General features: G+C 40.9%; 2 protein-coding genes across 2 annotated transcripts in view; one reads left to right on the top strand and one right to left on the bottom strand.

Moving 5' to 3' along the window:
- Positions 1-5,744: 5,744 nt before the first annotated feature.
- On the top strand, positions 5,745-14,530 carry SPX (spexin hormone). The gene is made up of 6 exons (XM_045829490.1): positions 5,745-5,853; positions 6,243-6,323; positions 6,526-6,583; positions 7,187-7,249; positions 8,796-8,879; positions 13,670-14,530. The coding sequence occupies exons 1-6, from the start codon at positions 5,848-5,850 to the stop codon at positions 13,726-13,728; spliced, it is 351 nt and encodes a 116-aa protein (XP_045685446.1). The 5' UTR covers positions 5,745-5,847; the 3' UTR covers positions 13,729-14,530.
- Positions 14,531-14,663: 133 nt separating this feature from the next.
- GYS2 (glycogen synthase 2) overlaps positions 14,664-20,155 on the bottom strand; it is a 43,521-nt gene continuing 38,029 nt past the window's right edge. The window contains exon 16 of the mRNA XM_045829489.1: positions 14,664-18,212. Within this exon, the coding sequence (XP_045685445.1) occupies positions 17,991-18,212 (222 nt within the window). The 3' untranslated portion in view covers positions 14,664-17,990. The remainder of the gene's footprint in view (positions 18,213-20,155) is intronic.

The following is a 20,155-nucleotide window of genomic DNA, read 5'->3' as shown; positions in this document are numbered from 1 at the left end:
AAGGCTCAAACCACTGATTGAAAACACCTGTGGGGGCTGAGGCACAGAGAGAGACTCCCAGCCTCACAGGAGAGTTTGTTAGAGAGACCCACAGGGTCCTAGAACGTGCACAAGCCCACCCACCAGGAATCAGTGCCAGAAGGGCCCAATTTGCTTGTGGGAAGTGGGGGAAGTGACTAAAATCTGGCAGAGAGCAGAGCCAGCAGCACTGTTCCCTTTCAGACCCCTCCCCCACATACAGTATCACCGTGCAGCGAGGTGGGTTGCCCCGCCCTGGTGAACACCTAAGGCTCTGCCCCTTACTACATAACAGGCGTGCTGAGACAAAAAAAAAAAAGAAAAGAAAAAGAAATGGCCCAAATGAAAGAACAGATCAAAGCTCCAGAAAAAAATACAACTAAGCGATGAAGAGATAGCCAACCTATCGATGCACAGTTCAAAACACTGGTAATCAGGATCCTCAAAGGACTGGTTGAATTTGGTCCCAAATTAGATGAAAAAATGAAGGCTACCCTAAGTGAAATAAAGGAAAATGTACAGGGAACCAATAGTGATGGGAAGGAAACTGGACTCAAAATAATAGAGTGGACCAGAAGGATGAAAGAAATAGTGAAAAGAATGAAGAAATAAGAATTCAAAAAAATAAGGAGAGGCTTAGGAACCTCCAGGACATCTTTAAATGTTCCAACATCCAAATCATAGGGGCACCAGAAGGAGAAGAGGAAGAGCAACAAGTGGAAAAGTTATTTGAACAAACAATAAAGGAGAACTTCCCCAATCTGGCAAAGGAAATAGATTTCCAGGAAGTCCAGGAAGCTCAGAGAGTCCCAAAGAAGTTGGACCCAAGGAGAAACACACCAAGGCACATCATAATTACATTACCCAAAATTTAAATTGAGGAGAAAATTCTAGAAGCAGCAAAAGAAAAGGAGAGAGTTATCTATAAAGGAGTTCCCATAAGACTGTCAGCTGATTTCTCAAAAGAGATCTTACAGGCAAGAAGGGGTTGGAAAGAAGTATTCCAAGTCATGAAAGACAAGGACCTACATCCAAGATTATCCAGCAAAGCTTTCATTTAGAATGGAAGGGCAGAAAAAGTACTTCTTAGATAAGGCCAAGTTAAAGGAGTTCATCATCGCCAAGCCCTTATTATATGAAATGTTAAAGGGATTTATCTAAGAAAAAGAAGATAAAAAATATGAACTGTAAAATGACAGTAAACTCACAATCACTAACAACCACACCTAAAACAAAAGCAAACTGAGCAAACAACTAGAACAGGAACAGAAACACAGGAATGCAGATCACATGGAGGGTTATCAACAGGGGAGTGGGAGGGGGAGAGGGGAGAAAAGGTACAGAGAATAAGTAGCATAGATGGTAAGTAGAAAATAGACAGGGGGAGGGTAAGAATAGCATGGGAAATATAGAAACCAAAGAACTTATACATGCGACCCATGTACATGAACTAAAGCAGGGGAATGTGGGTGTGAAGGGGTGTGCAGGGTGGAGCAGAGTGAAGTGGGGAATGGGACAACTGTAATAGCATAATATTTAAAAAATAAAAAATTAAAACATAGAAATTTATAAAAAAAAGCTTAGGATCCAATTTGTTCAATGACCATTGCCTGGTCAGCAGAATAAACGTCAGCAGAAAAAAAATTCAGTCATTTTATTCATCACATTTTTTTTATCAAATAACTTTTCTTGGCCTACCCCTAGGTTTAGACCTATAAAAATCTTAAAACTTTGTGATTTAACAAAAACATTGGAAGTCAATGCCCTTTTAGAACAAACACTTTCTGGAGTGATACTTTGGATGAGACTACAATATTGATAATATGTCAAAGCCATTCTCTTCACTTGTGCATATTATACTGAAAATGGCAGGTTTGACATCAAACATCTGCTTGTGAATTCATTAGCTAAACTGTTATAAACAAGCCACATTTACTTATTTTTCCTTAAAAGTGGAAATTCAAAACACAGTATAAGCAGTAATGTGTTTTCCTGTACCTCTTTCTAAACCTTTTATATGTCTTTGGTATGCAGAGAGGAAAAAGGGATTTTACTTATTTGTTAGGTAACCTAGTAGTTGGATTGCATTTAGGATGTCTTTTAAATCATAAATACATGCATACTTTTATTTATTTTATTATTCTTTTTTGGGAGTTACTACAATCTCTTGAAATTACATCATAAAATCTAATGTATAAAGGAAGATTAAGACTTTATCTGGTTTTAGTGTTAACCTTTTCATTTTTAGTTTTTTTTAATCTTTCTCTGTTCCTAAGACGGTGGAAAACATTGCATTAAGGTCTTTGGCTCTTTCTTATTCTTTAAAAGGAGTAACTAGTCCTCAAGTTTCTCTCTACAAACTACTTTCAGTATTCTTTTCTCATTTTACTAACCAAACTCCAGTTTTCTTGTCTGTTCATGACAACGAAGTCTAAATACCAAGTTCCCCAATCCCAATCTCTCTTATACAAGATCTGCAGGTAGCGTCAGCCCCTCCAACCTCAAACACAAGCCAAAGTCATCTGCTCTCTCCCCATACTCCAATATTTCTACTGCTAGCCATCCCCCCAGCCACACGGATCTAAGATTTAGCTGTCTTCACTTCTCATAGCTTCTACAGCTTTACTACTCAAAATATCCAATGATCAGCAGAGTAGCATGCATCAGCATTCCCTGGAAGTTCATTAGAAATGCAGAATTTCAGTCCCTACCCCAGCTGTACTGAACCAGAACCTGCATTTTAGCAAGTTTCCCAGGTGATTCATCAATACCTGAACAGCTGCTCTTTTAAAAGAAAGGGACCATCTAAACCATCATGGTTTAGTATATGGTGGGTACTCAGGTCCTTGTTCAGTATCTGCCTATGTATATAACTGTTTCACTTGAATATTGACATACCCCCCTTGTCTTCTATGTGTTCTTTTTGCAGCTCTCTTCTTTGTCATCCATTCCTCCTTCCCTACTGATCATCTCCATCAACATATATGTCCTGCAGTTGGTTTCTTAGTAGTCATCAAGAGAAACCAACAAACTGGACTGATCTGAGCAGGAGGACTTCATTTTAAGGACAGTGGAGTTGGTAACACTATCTCAGAATCTGCTGTTAGCACTGTAGACAGTATTGCCCCCACAACCTCAAGCTTACTACAGCCACTGCTACACCAGAGTTTCTCCAGACCCCCACTTGCTTCCATCCTACTTCCAGACTGTTCATCCGAGTGGGTGCATTTGAACGGTGAAGCCCCCCTCTTGTGCCCACACCCTACCTGATAGGGAAACTGGGAAAGTGAGGATCTGGTATTTTCAGCTTCTACAATAGAAAAAAAGTGTCTGCCTCCCACCAAGAATCATAATTTCATCATTCATAAATGAGGGAATTTTAGGAATTCCTAATTTAGGAAATTGTAGGAATCCCCTAATAATAAAAGGACTCAGTCCTGGCCAGTGTGGCTCAATTGGTTGCAGCATCATCCATTGACCAAAAGGTCATCGTTCTATTCTCAGTCAGGGAACAGTCCTGGGTTTCAGGTTCAGGCCCCGATCAGGAGCATATATGAGAGGCAACCAATCAATGTTTCTCTCACATCAATGTCTGTCTGTCTGTCTGTCTGCCTGTCTCTCTCTCTCCTGCACACTCACATCACTATCTATCTCTATCTCTCTCTGTCTAGGATCAATAGATACATTCTCAAGTGAGGATTAAAAGAAAAACTTAAAAATAAAATAAAAATAGCCAGACCAGTGTGGCTCAGTTGGTTAGGCATAGTTCCACAAAGCAAAATGTTGCCTGATCCATTCCTGCTCCAGTCACATATCTGGGTGGCAGGTTTGCTCCCCAGTCAGAGCATGTACTAGAGGCAGCTGATGGATGTTTCTCTGTCACATTAATGTTTTTCTCCCTCTCTTTCTCCCTCCTTTCCTCTCTCTCTATAAATAAATAAATAAATAAAGTTTAGATGTTACTGAGGCCCCCCAAAATAACATATGTCCACCACACTCAAGTATCTTATCTTTAAAAAATAGTCACTTTTTCCTTTTCTCCCTTTTAGTGAAATTCTTAAAGGAGGTTGTCCACACTTGTTTTTATTTTCTCATATCCTGTTCACTCTCATGCCAAACCAATCTAGTTTATGTCCTCCAAAACCATTATATTTCCTGAATTCAGTGCACACTTTTCAGTTCTCATCTAGTCTGGCCTTTCAACGCAATGGATATTCTGGCTTCCACCATCTCCTGGAATTTCTCCCTTCTTTCTGATTGCTTCCCCTCAACTTCCTTACTGGCTCTCCCTCTGCTCATTCTCTGTGTATTTACTTTTATAGCTCTGTCCCTACCTTTCTTCTTTAACTCCATTCACTCCCTAAGTGTAATCATTCTATCCCAATCCTCTTCCTGCCTTAAAAATTCTTAGAATTCTTCAATCTGATAATTTCTGCCTTTAGAAAAGTATCTATAGGCTAGTGACCTGTTTGCTGAGCTCTATAGAACTTTGCATTTCTAATTGCCTACTTCCCACTTCTACTTGTATATTTAACTAACATACACTTTAATTTTAATATGCCCAAAAGACGACTCTTAATTTCCTTACTAAGTGCTTCCTTACGAAGCTTCTCCAACTTCAATAGAAGGTTTCATCATTCACCCCGTGTTTAAGCCAAAAACCTAAAAATCATCCTTAATTTATTTTTGTCAAACTCTCATATCTCATTTATCCACAAGTTCTGTATTTTCTATCTCCAACCTGCATCCCAAACTCATTTACAGCTCTCCACTCCCTGCAAGTACCACCCATGTCCAAGCCGTGATCACCTCTTGTTCATAACCATGTTCCCAAACAACTGGCCTATTCTTCCTCTCCAACCTCATTTCAAAGTGCGGTCCCCTATTACCCACACAACTCTGACTCCATTGGTTTCCTTCCTATTCCTCAAATAAGCCTGGCTCTTTGCCATCCCAAGATTTTGCTTTACTTTCTTCTCCCTGGAATACTAAATCTCACTCCATTTTAGCCCATGTCTTATTCCACCTTATCCTTCCAGACCCACTCCCCTCAATTTTTACCTTGTCTGTAGTAGCCCACCACTTACCTTATCACATCATTTTATTTACTTTTACTTTACAAAATATTTAAAATATTCTTTAATTATCTTATTTGCCTATTTCTAGTATAGAGTATTTCTCCCCAACTAAAAGATAAGCTTGATCAAAGAGGAGACTGTTTTTTTAATGCATGACTGTGCCACTTGAACTAAAAAAAGGAATGTCTAATGCACAGTACACAGTCAATAAATATTTGTTGAATAATTGAATGAATAACTAAGTGAATAACTAGCGTCAAATTCCATTGAGATTCCCTAACCTTTTCATTTCTGCCAAAATGATTCATCCTGAGTCATCAGTGATAACTTGATAGCTAGTTATCCACACCAAGTTTTCTTACTTTATTTAGTTTTCATTATGCCAGGAGTTATTAATCATTTTCTTTGATAATGATGATGATGATGATGATGCTTTGCGAAACTAATGGGAAAAGCAAAGGCAATAATGCTGATATTTTCAGAATACATCCCTGATGTGGTCAGTATCTAAGCAAATGATGTCCACCCATCAGTCATTTCTTTACTTCCTGCAATTGAATCTTCCTGGAGGAGTCATCAGATCCTCTCACTCTTGAAGACTGACAAGAAACCCCTGTGGACTCCCTAACTCTACCGAAGTGTGAAGGAGGGGTCCTTGACACCAAGATTTTAAAAGCCTCACTTTCAGAGTGAGCTTGGAAAGCTCACAGGTAAAGTTATATTTGTTGCAGGTTCTGGAAAGCAGCAGACCATGAAGGTAAGTAAAGGCTGAATTTACTTAAGACTTTTTAACTATTTTACAAAAGCTTTACAGCTTTTGCCTATTGTATGTTTAATAAGTATTTTAGAGGATATTTAAACAATATGCCTTAAAATATTAGAATCATTTGATATTAGTAAAAAAGCCACTTATGCAATTCGTCATTTGGGTTAATTAATGAATGTAAATTTCTAAATGATTTCTTTAAGAAGAGAACTCTTCTGAATTTAACTAAAAGGCAGACTGGGGAATGGGGAACCCCATACTGGATGTTAAAAGAGAACATAGCACAAAGTAACGGGTTGGAAGTGTCCGGGCGTCAGGAAAGGAAGCACCAGGTCCTCCAGGCACAGAAATGACTGTCTTCGATCGATGGTTTCTTGCAGGGACTCAGAAGTCTGGCGGCAACAACCTTGGCTCTTTTCCTGGTGTTTTCTTTCATGGGAAATTCCAGTAGTGCACCCCAGGTACACACACACACACACACACACATACACACACACACAAATCGATGCTCCTGAATGTTTTCTTCTTCCCCCTCTTTTCTTTCTTTCCCTCCCTTTCTTTATTTTCTGTTTCTTTCCTATCCTTCCCTCTCTTTCTTGTTTTTAATAGAGGGCTGGGTTGCAATGTCTTGTTAACTGTTTCTCTCTTCTCCCGGGGTTCTAGAGACTCTTGGAGAGAAGGAACTGGACTCCTCAAGCTATGCTTTACCTGAAGGGTGCACGTACGTGTGGAATACTCTGCTCCTCTTACACAGCAATAAAGGAAGGTCCTTGGGGGCACACGAGTCCATCTCACAGATGGAGAGCTGCGGGAGGGAGTAATATCATTTGTTTCCTTCAATAATCGCGGAAAAAGCCACCCAGGTCTTAGTTAATCAATGGAAAGGGGCGGTGGCAGAAAAAGGCGGGGGGGGGGCGAGTAGGACCTGGAGGGAGGGGGCGTCGCGGGTGGAAGAGGAAGTCTCTGGAAGTCTCTGGAATCCGCCGTCCTCCGGGGGGTGGGGGTGCTTGCTCTGGCCACAAAGGGCGGCCCTGGGGTTGCCTGGGGAACACCGCACCGGCTGGTTAACCCGACCACTGCTCCCACGTCCACTCGAGGTGTCAGGAAGGGCCTCGAGGGGCGGGGAGGGGCGCGTGGAGCCATCCTCCGGTCCCTTAGGGCTGAGCCGTGGGTTGCGCCCCGAGCGCCCGAAACCCCGCAGCGCAGCGCCGGCCGCCGTGTCCCCGCTTCCTGGCGCGGATGCCGCAAGGCGGGGGGCGGCTGCGGTTTATCTCGGATCCTCCGGAGACTGGCGGGCGCTGAGCCGCGTGTGTCGCCTTTGCAGAGGGGCGCCGCTTCATCTCCCACCAGAGTGGGAGGAAGGACCTCTCGGACCGGCCGCCGCAGGGTAAGTGACCGGGGAGCGAGGGGGCCAGCCAGGCCGGTGCAGTGGAGGAGGACTCGGCGCGCTCTGCCCGCCGCGGCAGGAACGCGTCTCACCCCCGCGCCGGGCGCCGCGCGGGGCCGCCCCGAGAGCTTGCCCAGGCCAAGCCGAGTTGGCAGAGCGCCCGAGCTGGGGATCACGACGCCCCCCCGCCCCCGACCCCCGACCAAAGGTGGCAGAGGCTCCGAGGCTGGGGCTGCGACCCCACAAGCTTGATTTGGTCGGAGGTGCTGAAAATGGCCCTCTGGCTCCGGGGCGTGCACAAGTCCCGGGGCAGTGGTTCAGCTCCGAGGGGTAAGGAGGGGGAGGCAGAACTACCGCAGCCCCCGAAACGTGCCACTCCGTTATGACAGGACCTTCCCACAGTTTCCTCGGGAACACTGTTTATTAAGATAATGATTCACCTAGAAACTTCAAACGTGTGCCTCTTATATTACTAGAAAAAGCTATCAGAATGTTCCAAACCAGAAAGAGTTGATAAATGGAGGCCATCCAGGATGGTAACAGGGACTGAAACTTTCCGTGACACTGGATTATAAAAGTACAATTCATTTTTATGAAATTTAAAGATTGAAATGCTAAAAATAAAAAGCATACCTATTTTCAAAAATACCAAACTCTGTGTTCAGCACATAGTAGATGCTTAGCAAATATTCGTTTACCTTCTTCAAGATTGCAGTGTGATTAACCTGATTCACTTTGCAAGGGTAAGCAATGCTTCTCCACTTCAGTTGCTCTCGAATTAAAAATCATGGTTTGTGTTGAAGCAGGATGTTTTGTCTTCTGTCAACTTAGATTTGAAATAATCTTGTATATATTTAGCAGATACTCCTTCCGTCAAATAATTGCCTTACGTGTGGCCACGAATGTATATTATCTCAAACTGTTTGGGAAGGAATGAGAGCAAAGGTTGTCCAGGCTCCAGACTGAATCACATCCAAACCTTTCTGCCCAGACAGCCGATATTAAGCTCTGAAGGGGGAAATTTTTTGTGGGCTCTTTATCTTAATCCTCTTTGCCTTTATGAAATTCTGTGTTGTATGTAGCTTAAATTCTCTTCCATACCCTGTAATACATAACAACCAATTTTAAGTAACGTCCAAAGGAAATCTGAAATGTTTCAATTTATAAAAATGTCTTCTGGAACTCTTTGCTAAGGCATCAAAAATCTATTTCTTGGAGGTTTTTCTAGTATTATAACATAATGGGAAGTGATTTACCAAAGTGAATATTTATTTATTTATTTACTTACTTACTTATTTATAAAAGATTTTATTTATTTTTAGAGCGGAAGGGAAGGAGAAATGGAGGGAAACATCAGTGTGGGGTTGCCTCTTGAGTGCCCCCTACTGGGGATCTGGCTCACAACCTAGGCATGCGCCCTGACTGGGCACAGAATTGGTGACCCTTGTTTCACAGGCTTGCACTCAATCCACTGAGCTACACCAGCCAGGGCTCAATATGAATATTTAAATACTAATAGGATCTGTATACATTTTTGTTTCTCCAGAAAGGCGAAGTCCAAATGCCCTACTTCTAACTCTTCCAGAGGCAGCAGCTCTGCTGTTGGCTTCCTTGCAGAAGCCACAAAAAGGTACAAACATAGTGACCTCTTTTAACAGTGGGACATAGAAGCTTTGATAACTTTTGGAATTCTGTGTTGAGTACAACGAAGTTGCCTTTATTTGTTCAGGTTTTTAAAAATAATTAACAGTTGCCCCTACCCCAGAAATTTATAGAATGTTGATTGTTTCAAGACCAGTATATTTTTCATTAAAGTGAGTCCTAAGAACATAGAAACATTTCCTTGATGAGACTGGAGAATTTCATATGAATTCCACAATCCACAGTCTGTTGTAACCTTTATTTCTCTTAGAATTGAAAAAGTTCAGAGTCCAAATTCATTATTTTATCGTTGAAAACGTCAGGCCAAAAAAGGTTTAAATAATCACAAATCCAGTTGCTCACTGTAAAAGAGAATTCTAAATGAAATTGCTGAAAATCAGCCCCCCCCTTTTTTTTTACTTACAAACACAACAGGTTCATATTGCTTACCCTAATAGATATAGGCCAGTTCTGATCCTAAGTCCGTGTACTTTTCACTACACTGGACAGCTTCTTCTATGCCAGGATTAGGTGCAACCTTCAAATAGAGGCACTCTGTCCATGTAGTATTAAAACTGCCATTTAAATTAGTGCATCTGATAATGGATTAGCGAGCACTTTTGAAGTCCATAACAGTACTTGGTTCAAATTCTGGCTCTGCTGCTTTACCAGCTGGGTGACCCTGAGCCTTAGTATCAGTTGGTAAAATGGAATAATGTCCATGTGCAGGGTAGCTAAGAGCCTAGTGAAAAAGGTATATACGTTTTATTGCTATTAAAAATAGAGGTCATTGAAGCATAATAAACAGACCTAGACTTTCCCCTTTTAAAAAGTGTAATGATGCCATATCCATGACATAATTCAAATGTTAAAATATATGAAAAACACAGTGAATAGTCTGGTGTGCACAGCACAGGCTGCTGGCCCAGGGCTCTGACACTTGTGCTAGTGGAGAAAACACACATGTTCGGTGCCTAGTATCGGACTGACCATGTGGGAAGGGGCGTTTCTGGCTTCAGGCTTATGGTTTTGCTGTGAAAAAATACCTATTAGGATAAGAAGCAAATGCAGAAGTCGGATAAGTGTTCTGAACCTAGAGCATGGCCTGAGCTGACTTGCACAAGTAGCAGGAATTATAATACTTAATTCAGCAAATATGCATTTATGTCTGCTGGGTGCCAGGCTCTGTGATGGGCAGGGAGGAAGGCAGATTAAGCGAAAGCAGGAATGAGAGTGGCCTTTGCAGGGAAAAGAAGGGGTGAACAGCCAGTGGAGTAGCAGATTGTAAGAGCAGTGGTCATGATAGAGCTATGATGGTGAGTATTTCTGCTACCTCTGGCGAATAATTATAGAGGGCTTACTAAAATGCCGTGGGTCGGGCACTGTTCTGAGCACTAGATGTGGATGAACACAGTTAATCCTCACTGTAACTCAGGGACGTAAGCACTGTTGTTGTCCACACTTTACAGGTAAGGAATTAAGAGGCACAGAAACAGTAGGTCATTTGCCCACTGTCGTGAACAGGTACCTACTGGACCTGGGGTGAAGGACAGAAGGTAACTTATTCTCTGAGAATCAGTAAGATGCCTTCTGGATTTTCAGCAGAGAGAGGACGTGGTGAAGCAACACGAGTCTGTTTATGGCATCCAGGGTGATGATAAGAGCAATAACAACAGCTACAACATGGGAACATCTACTATGGATCAGACCTTAATCTTTTTTATTAATTTTTTAATTTTTCAACTACAAGTTATAATCAATATTATTCTATATTAGTTTCAGGGGTACAGTATAGGAGTTCAACAATCATGTACTTTACATAGTGGTCCCCCGATATTGCCAGTACCCACCTGGCCCCATACATAGTTATTACAATAGATTTGACTCTATTTCCTATGCTCTGCTTTACATCCCCATGACTTTTGTAACTGCCAATCTGTATTCCTTAATCCCTTCACTTCTTTCACCTGTCCCCCAAACTCTCCCCTTTGACAGTCATCAGTCTGTTCTCTGTGTCTATGAGTCTGTTTCTATTTTGTTTTTCATTTATTTTGTTCATTAGACTCCACGTGTAAATGAAATTATGTGGTTATCTATCAGACATTCATCTTTCCAGATTAGAGCTATTTTTTACAGCTCAGCAAACTGAACCTGCTGGAGGTATATCTACTTTCCTAAAGACACACAGGAAGAAGTGATACTGGGATTTTAGCTCAGGTCCGTGTGGCCCTGTAGCTCAGTTATGCTCTGCGCCCTCTCAAGCGGATGGTGTTGAAGAGGAAAGGCTGGGGAGGGGAGTCAGTAAGGAACTAAGGAAGTAACGTGGGAGTAAAATGACGAGGCCAAGTCAAGAGGGATGGATGGAGAGGCTTCACTCTGAGGGGTCCTACAAGGAACAATAGATAATACGGGATAACTATTCACTAAGGGTTTAAAAGAGAATCTGGAGATAAGCAAATTTTTTTAGCATGTGTGTGAGAGTTTAAAATGGTGATGTTGATAGGAATGAAAATTTCTGTGGGTGTAATTAAGGTTCAGTGTGAGATGAAAGAGACATTCCAGTGAGTGAAGGTGTATCAGTCAGTGGTTTTCTGCTATCTGACTATGTACTGGCTGCATCAGAGTTAACCGGAGTGCTTCCTGAAAATTCAGATTTCTTGGCTTGAGGCCCAAAGATTTTGATTCTGTACTACTTGAATGAGGACCTGGAATCTATATCCATAATAAGTTCCCCAAATTACTCAGATGATCAGTGCTTAGGAACAACTGGAAAATGAGAACCAGTTAATCAAGGTTGAAATTGTGAAAATGGAAATCCCTCTGAGGTTTTCGCAGTAGTGGGAGAAGGGCAGATAATAAAGGATTTGCCTTGGAGAATGCCCAGAGATCAAGGGGAAAAGGGGAACATTGTAACAGTGGAGGGACATTAAGAGAAGGAGGCAGGAATGTAGCAGGAGAAGCAGAGTAACAGAATATCTAGAAGTCCAGGATGGAAAGTTTCAACAAAGGAGGGATTAGAGGCATCAAATATAGCAGAATGGTTTTTAAGAATACCGCCATCAAGGGGAGAAGAAGATTGTGTTGCCTGGGAGGGGTCATCAAACAGAGAGCCAGTTCCCACAACATACTTCTGCTCCGGACCTGCCCAGGGATTCAATTTGCTGCTGCCCCATACCTTGTGAAACCTTATTTCCAGAGAATTTGGGATAAGAGGGTAAACTGCAGAGCAAGGAGAAAGCAGGTACTAGCTGTCATGGCTTTCAGGACTCTTGCAGTAAAAAGATGAAAAATAGATAACTGTAGAGTATGCTGCATCTAAGGTGATCTCTGAATTCAGTATTTGGCACACTCACTGACAGTGAAGTTTTTTAGGTTTGGTTGCCGGGAAGATTTGCAGAACCAGAAAGGTAAGTGAGCTAGAATAAAAAAGGAAGAAGCTTATTTTAACAAGGAGGACAGGATCTGCATTAGAAATGTAAGGGAAGAAGGTATGATTATAGGTCCCCATTTCAAGTCTTTCTTGGAAAATGCATATATATATTTAAAATATGCATATAAATGCTTCCAGAGTGGCTTGTCTCTGATAATGAAATGAGGAAACAAAAAAAATTTTTTAAGATTTTATTTATTTTTAGAGTGGGAAGGGAGGGAGAAAGAGAGAGAGAGAGAGAGAAAAACATCAATGTGCGGTTGCTGGGGGTCATGGCCTGCAACCCAGGCCTGTGCCCTGACTGGGAATCAAACCTGCGACACTTTGGTTCGCAGCATGCACTCAATCCACTGAGCTTCGCCAGCCAGGGTGCAGGAAACAAAATTTTGTCTAAATTGATGGAAAAGTTTTGGGTTCCCATGTGATATATTAATCACTAGTCATCTTCAATATTTTTATTCTAAAGTCCCAAGGTATTACTTGGATGGCTCTTTTCTAAATAGTGGGTTTTTATTACAGTAGGCTATATACAGGGACGCCTTTCTTGTTGAGGTTTTCTTTTTTCTTTTTAAAGAACAGTCTATTATCTCCATTATTTCAAAATATACTGGCAATTCAAGTTAAAATGCAACTCAGGCATTCAAATTATACTGTAACTAAACTGAGAGAATGTGGTTTCATCTGGAAATGATTTTAGAGAAAATTAGAAGAAGCATTCTGCCTCTGGCTACTCCCTCTCCCCTCCCCCCTCCCCCATTGTAGCTTTAGCTCTTCTACCCAATTTTAGAGCACCAGGGCTCCTGGGAGTTACCATCTGACTCCTTAGCTATCCCAGAAGGGATACCTCATGCTCTAAAGTTTTACAATCCTGTCCATCTAACAAGCATCCCTTCTTTCTGCCTCAGTTCCTCCCAGTCCTCTAGCTCATCTAATAAAAGAATATGTGCAAATGTGATCCTGTGTCATCTTCCCCAAGTGAGATGCATTTGAAGTGTAGAGAAAGAACCTAGATGCAAGCCAGTGGTTCTGATGGTGGGTCTTTTAGACCTGAGGGACACTCAGAGAGAGACCTGTGGCCTTTCCGGGTTTCTGTCCAACATACCACACTCCAGTTTCCTTCAGTATGGAGAGTCAGATGTGTAATGTGAGTTCCCCGATATGTCTCAAGCTGAGGAAAAACATATACAACTAAATCAATCATAACCCATTATTTTTTTTGGGGGGGGGGAGTCAGTACCAGAGTGCATGAGTTAACATACCTTAAGAGACTAAATATTTCCTGAGGTCTTCTTCATCTTTTTTAAAAACATGGAAAGTGGGTTGATTTTATGTAATTTTTTTTCTTACAGCTGGAGAAGAGAACTTTGATCAAACCAGATTCCTGGATGACAGTCTGCTAAACTGGTGAAAATACACCAAATTGCATCCAGTTACAGTTCTACTCTTGTTGAAGACATGAACCTTGTGGATAAAACCCATGGACCCTTTTTACTTCATTTGCAGTCTTAGAAATATGCACAACTTGGTAGTTTTATTCTTCTACAAACAAAAGTTAGGTAGAGCTCTTAGCTGAGGATATCATCACTTTTTTTAAAATATTCAGGTCCTGTTTAGATCATCTTCTGTCTTACTTGTGAATTTTTGTTCACATTTACAATTATAAGACTGAAGACTCTCTGTAGTGTTCTTTTTGTTACAACAAATAGCCATCTCCATCTAATGGTTTGGTTAGTTGTTGGGTTTCTCATTCTGTCACCCACTTGTCACTCAGCAGGGAATCTCCTCTTTTTCCCACCTCCAAGGATGGTGAGGGGGGAAGCGTTGTCGCAGGATGAAAAAAAGTAGTGTGATTCACCTAGCAGTCCATTCAGGAGAAGTAAGCTGTTATGAAGGGAGGGGGCATGGGGGGCAGGCAGGGAAGCATCCCTGGGACTGGAAGATTCCAGTGCAACAGCTGAGAGAGGGCTCTTTGGTGAGGCTGGAGCAGGTTGTGGGTTCCACAGCTTGGATCTCCCCCTTGTGCTCTCTGGGATCTCCATGAATTCAGTTAGAAACAGGGAACTAAAAGTTACTGGCAAAGAAGCAAACGAGACACACTCTGATCTTCTGTACATTGTATGGAAAGAACAAACCGGTTCTGTAGAGGTAACTCATTTTCCATGGCTAAACAGACTCAAAGACTGCTTGCTCTAATTGACTAGAACTCTAGGCTTTATGTGACATCAAAACATTACATAAAGGCACTCTGGTAATATAAGTGCATGGAAATATGACTAATTTGCTTCTTTTTAAAGTCATCTTGGGTTCATTACTATCTGAAAAATATATACACACACATATACCTATTGTACAACAAGCATGTAATATATTTATTTGTAATTACAATATAAACATCATGTTCATTGTCTTAATTGAAAGTTGTTACTGATAAATGTCATAAGCAGAAAGTATTATTAATTCTTACTGTCATCAGTATATAGCCATTATTCAGTAGCTAAACAATATCCTGATGTGAAATGTCTCTGCAACTCAGAATTAAAATTTTACTGTGTTAAGTAATCAAAACCCTGCTTATATGGTTTGTCTGTATCTTATTTCATAGTTGAATAATGAAGTTATATTCAAGTTAATGTGACATTGATCTCTGCCCCAAAATATGCTAGCATTAAAAAATCTATGTGGCATTATAATAGGCATCTGTCATTTATTATGATTTGATTTTAAAGTGCATTTTCTAGACAGTGCATATACCCAGTTTATTGATATTTATTTACTCATCTGACATAGACTTGTACATACTATTCATTTAAACATCATGTTTATTCCCAGAACACTGTTAAAATCTATCTTGTAAAGTAATTCTTCCAACAGTGAACTAGAACAATCTCAAGTGTTTTCCTCTAAAACAGTGTTTTAAAAAGCTGTCTAAATGGCCAGTAGCCATTAAAATAATATCAGCTTCATGTATTATAAGTACTTGAATTCCTTGAGTGCTTTTCAGCTGCACTGATGTGCTGATTAACACAGCCATCGCACAGCGGCTCCTGTGCCCAGTTTGCCGTGACTTCCTACCTCTCTCTTAGAGTCTCTTCGCAATTCTCTTTAGTTCTACCTCTTTCAATGCTGAAATGAACAAATGATCAGTGACCAAAATTTTTCACATGGTATGGCTTGGATTTTCAAACTGGGAAATTATCTGCCTCCCAGGCATATCCATGTACTAGAACATTCCCACCTCCGGATTGGACTCGCAGCCACTTTTACACAGTTCTCATTGCTCTTCCCCTCTTTGCCACTGTATATACATATTCCCCAGGCTGGGCTCTCAATTACGCTTTGTTTCCCTGGGTTCCCCAGAGGGAACACCTCCTCTCCTCCCACACCACCAGTGTAATCGTGAGACAGATAAGAAGGCAGAGAGGTCTGTACATCAAAAGCCACATTTCTTTACCTGGTTCTGAGAAATAAAAGTCTGTGTCCTTTCAACCTTGAGTTACATTATTTTACTTTGGCTCCAGGAGAAAGGGGACCTGGGAATGTAACCTGTTGGTCTCCTTTTTCTGGAGTATAAGTTCCTTCAGGAAGAGGTCATTTCTAATTTGGCTTGATCCTTAAAACCACTCTGTGAAGAAAAAGTTAGGCTCATCCTATGAAGTCTCTTTGACTCTCCCCAGGGTACACTTGAACACTTCCTTTTCTTAGTCCTCTTTGTGCCCTGGAAAACTTAGTGTCACACTGTTTCTCCCAATAAGACCATTTACTTATGCATCTACTGTGTATTAGACACAGAATCATCTAACAATCCTGATTGCTGCTACTCACTGGGCTTTGTCAATATTGGGCTAAGGGCAATAAGTGACGGGGAAAAGAGGGTGGAATCACGTGGCTGCAGCTGTCTGAATAGAGGACCTACTGCAGGGTAGAAGCTCTGACTCCTACACATGCCACTCAAAACCAGGTGTTTGCAGGTCTGTCAATTTCCACGTGTACTAGCATTTATACTCATTTCTAATCAGAGGATTATTCTACTTTTTTTAAAAAGTACTTGATGACTTTTAAAGTTTTATATTAAGAAGTTATTCTATTATATAGCTCATGTTTTCAATAAGTGACCCAACCAATTACCAATTAAGAGTATCATTTGAAAACATACAGCGTGCCACTTTCCCAGGGATACATTTTTTTCTGGTTGTTCTAATAGCGAAACTCCTTTTTATCATTAGATCTCTCTGGTACTTCAGCAAAAGAGTGTTTGTACTGTAGCACAAATCCATCTCATACCGTTTCTGATCTTTGGCACAGACCTTTCCAAATGGCCCTGCAGACACTGGGTTCATTGGCATCCATGGGGCATGGTTCAAGGCTTGGGCTTTCGGTCATTGATTTCCCTTCTTCCTGAACCTCTGCATGAGGTGAGCTTGCAGCCATCTCCCATTTTGGCCTGATGTTTGTGCCCACCATTCTCCTGCATTTCCCCTAACAGCAGGGCAGCAGGAAACCTGGTTACAGTTCTGAGCTGGTCTCGAACCATCTGACACACCACCATTGTCGCTCTTCCCTTGTTGCCATCAACAGCACCGTGCTGAGAAGACCAGAACATTTCTAGAGCCTCTGTTGACCTAGACCAGCTGACATGCCAATGAAGGTGTTTGCTGTGATCTAAATAATACTCAGTAATAATTCTCAGTTGTGAAAAAGACAATCCAAGACTGAGTGTGAATTTGTTTTGCTTTGTTTTTGCCAGTTAAGATTTAATTACATTCAAAACATGCTTAAATACAGTCATTCAACAGTGTCTCCAAGCATATGATGAATGTGTTAGAGAGACTGTCCTTATTATAAAGTTGATTCTAAATTTTCTTTTTGATGCTTTTTTAAATACATTTTTAAAATTTTGTCCTTTATAAGGCTCTATTACGTAGCAGGTGCTTTATGTACCAGGTGCTGTATGTGTTATCTTACTTAAATGTCAAAGAACTTTAAACAAGACATCAATGAAAGTTAAATCTTTAAATATTGATATATTTATTAATTTGGATTTAAAAATTTATCATCTGTGGCTAACTGACCAAGTTTTCAAATAGGTTTTCCTTTTAAACAATAAAAATATGTTATGATGAGAAGTCACAGCACAAATTAGAGAAGTGATCTTGTAAATATGCGGGAATATGCATCAAGATCTGGATTTAGGATAGCTGTTTTATCATGTATTTTGGTTATCAGCAAAGCTAGATATGAATTGTTTCTGACTCATGTGAAAAGTGAAAATAATCATTAAAGACTGAGTTTTTTAAAATAGGTAGGCATGGAAACTTCATGGCTAAGAACAGGATCTTTTCGGGGGGGAAATGGGAGACTTGTTTGGTAGGTATAGAAGCTGTATAAATACTAAACAAAGGATTATGGTGATGATAATTTGAAAAACACTAGTAAACAAAAATTGTTATTGCTTAAATTAACCATTTTAAAAACACTTCCAGTCTTCCTCATTTAATACACTATTCCTCATGCCTAAATTTACTAAAGGAAAAGGAATTGAAAATAACTTGGATTTTCAGTTATAACATTGTTACTGACTTAATTTCTACTTTGAAGCAGAGAATAAATCCCATTGTGATTCTTAGAAGAAGAAAATGAAATTTTCTGAGCTGAACTGAACAAGTGAGGAGTTCAGTTCTTATATTCACCATGTAGCTTTTTCTTCCCATAAGGTACATGACCCAGAGAAAATGGTGACTTAATATTTAACCGATCCCTTTCGGCCTCCTCTTCCTCATCATATCTGTCATCTTCGCCTTCATCTTCCACATCACTGCTCTGAGGACTGGATACCTGAGACCCCGAAGGAGAAGGTGGTACTGAGGAAGGCCTGGGATATTTAAATCCCTCTGTCTGCCAAAGACAAAATGAGACATAAACATTATAACAACTTCTTAATTTTCCAGTATGTAAACATTTTGCATGCACATTTTATTACAAAAAAAAACATAGCTGGATATTTCCTGTGGTTTCTTCAGGGGCTACTAATTTTGGTTTGTTTTGATTCTGGTACCAACAAGCTCAAGAGAGATTCATTAAATAAATAACTTTATTTTATTAACATTGACATGTGCCAGGTCCTACCTATATGTTTTCTTACTTAATCTTTGTAACCACATTGCAATAAATTTGCTTTTTCTCATTTACAGAAGAAAATCAAGGGTTAGAGAGGCCAAATGACTTGCCCAAGGTCATAAAACATGTATGTGGTAGAGCAGAGATTTGTTCCAGGGTGATGATCACTCTAGAACCTTCCATGTCAACTGTGGTGTTACTCTGCTAACAGTGTCGGTTTCCGTCATCCTTTCGATTTGCTCAGTGAAACTGCAGGACGTGGCCAGCCTGGACATGCCATGGACACCCACCATCACAAAGCATCCTAGAAACTGACTGGGCCACTGAGCTAGCCCTGAAATCCCACCAGCTATTTTTATTTCAGTTAATGAGCAAAGGTCACTAGCATTTAATCCAATTGCCTTCTGCCTAAGATTCACTGAGATAACTCATTTTATAAACAATACTAAGCACCAAACACAGGTCAGGCACAATAATGGCACTGAAGGGGCAGATGAGAAACACAATTCCTGCCCTCCAGGGATGCTCGTGCTTGAATGAGCTCCCCATTTCTTGGGGAGAAATGTGTATGAAATTGTCACAGTGCTTGTCAATGTACTTAAACTACTTTTACCCATTATATTATGTCATACTTGTAGAGTCATTTCAAGGTTCACACACTCTACCTGAAAGTAACACAGAAAAAAAAAATGTCGAGTCCTGCACTTAGGACTTGGCTCAGAGGAGACACTCCATACTCAGTGGCTGAATATGCAGGCTAACGAAGATTAATTATCTTCACCTGGAGCATCCACCTCTAAAAATGCTAAGCAATGAACTCTGTTAAAATCATGAACACGGCAGTGAAATCTGAGGGATTTACAAAACCCTTTCATTTTCTCTATGGGCAAATTTTACCTTGTGTTCACTTTCTAGGTCTATTCTCCTGGACACTTGATAAAGGTGGAATATAAATTGTATTATCAGGCAAAATTGTTTATGGTAAAAGTGACCCCTGACTGGGAAATTAACATCTGAACTTGGAGGATCTGTACTTTGGGAAAATCCCTGAGTTTGATGAGTCTTGTAATTGGGCATATTCCTGAGAGACCACGGAAGATGTCTGTGGGAATTAACACAAGATACTGGTTCCTGCGAGTCCTAGAAGCTAAGATGGATCTCATACTCAATGTTATGGGTTCTTGCACCTAAGCTACCACCCGATGGTTAGGGGGACAAAGAAGAGTAGCTCCTCGACCACTATGTAGACTGCTGTAAGGACAATCCCACCTCAAAGAGATGTCTGATGCTTCCTTGCTTCTAGCTGTGTTTCCTGTCTTATGTCCTTCTAAGTGAATCTGATGGCAAGCAGTCTATGTTATCCCATTAATATAGTGTAGTTGGATTTCAGAGGACTCCCTGATGGGCACGGCTGAGTGGAACATGAATGCCCATCGTGTCCAACTCCTCCTGTGGTCCTTGGATTCAGTCTAACTCTCACCATGTTGTCACCCTATATTTAAACACTTCCTTGGGTAGAAAATCAACTTCCCGTTAAAGCAGGCTACTTTGTTTTTGAACAGCTTTTAAAAGAATGGATGTCTAATGGAGCGGTTTCAAGCACCAAGTCCGAGAGAGTTTTAGTGTGGAGGTGCTGCTCCGGTGACATGAGTTGGCTGACTGTCTGCCTGTCTTACACACGAGGCCAACTCTGCGTCAAGGGCTGTGAGTTGGTCTGATTT

The sequence above is a fragment of the Phyllostomus hastatus genome, unplaced genomic scaffold (genome assembly GCF_019186645.2).
Source record: "Phyllostomus hastatus isolate PE091 unplaced genomic scaffold, TTU_PhHast_1.1 phas_scaffold_93, whole genome shotgun sequence".
Classification (NCBI taxonomy): Eukaryota; Metazoa; Chordata; class Mammalia; order Chiroptera; family Phyllostomidae; genus Phyllostomus; species Phyllostomus hastatus.
Note: the sequence above shows the minus strand (reverse complement) of the source record. Positions and strands in the feature narration are given on the sequence as shown.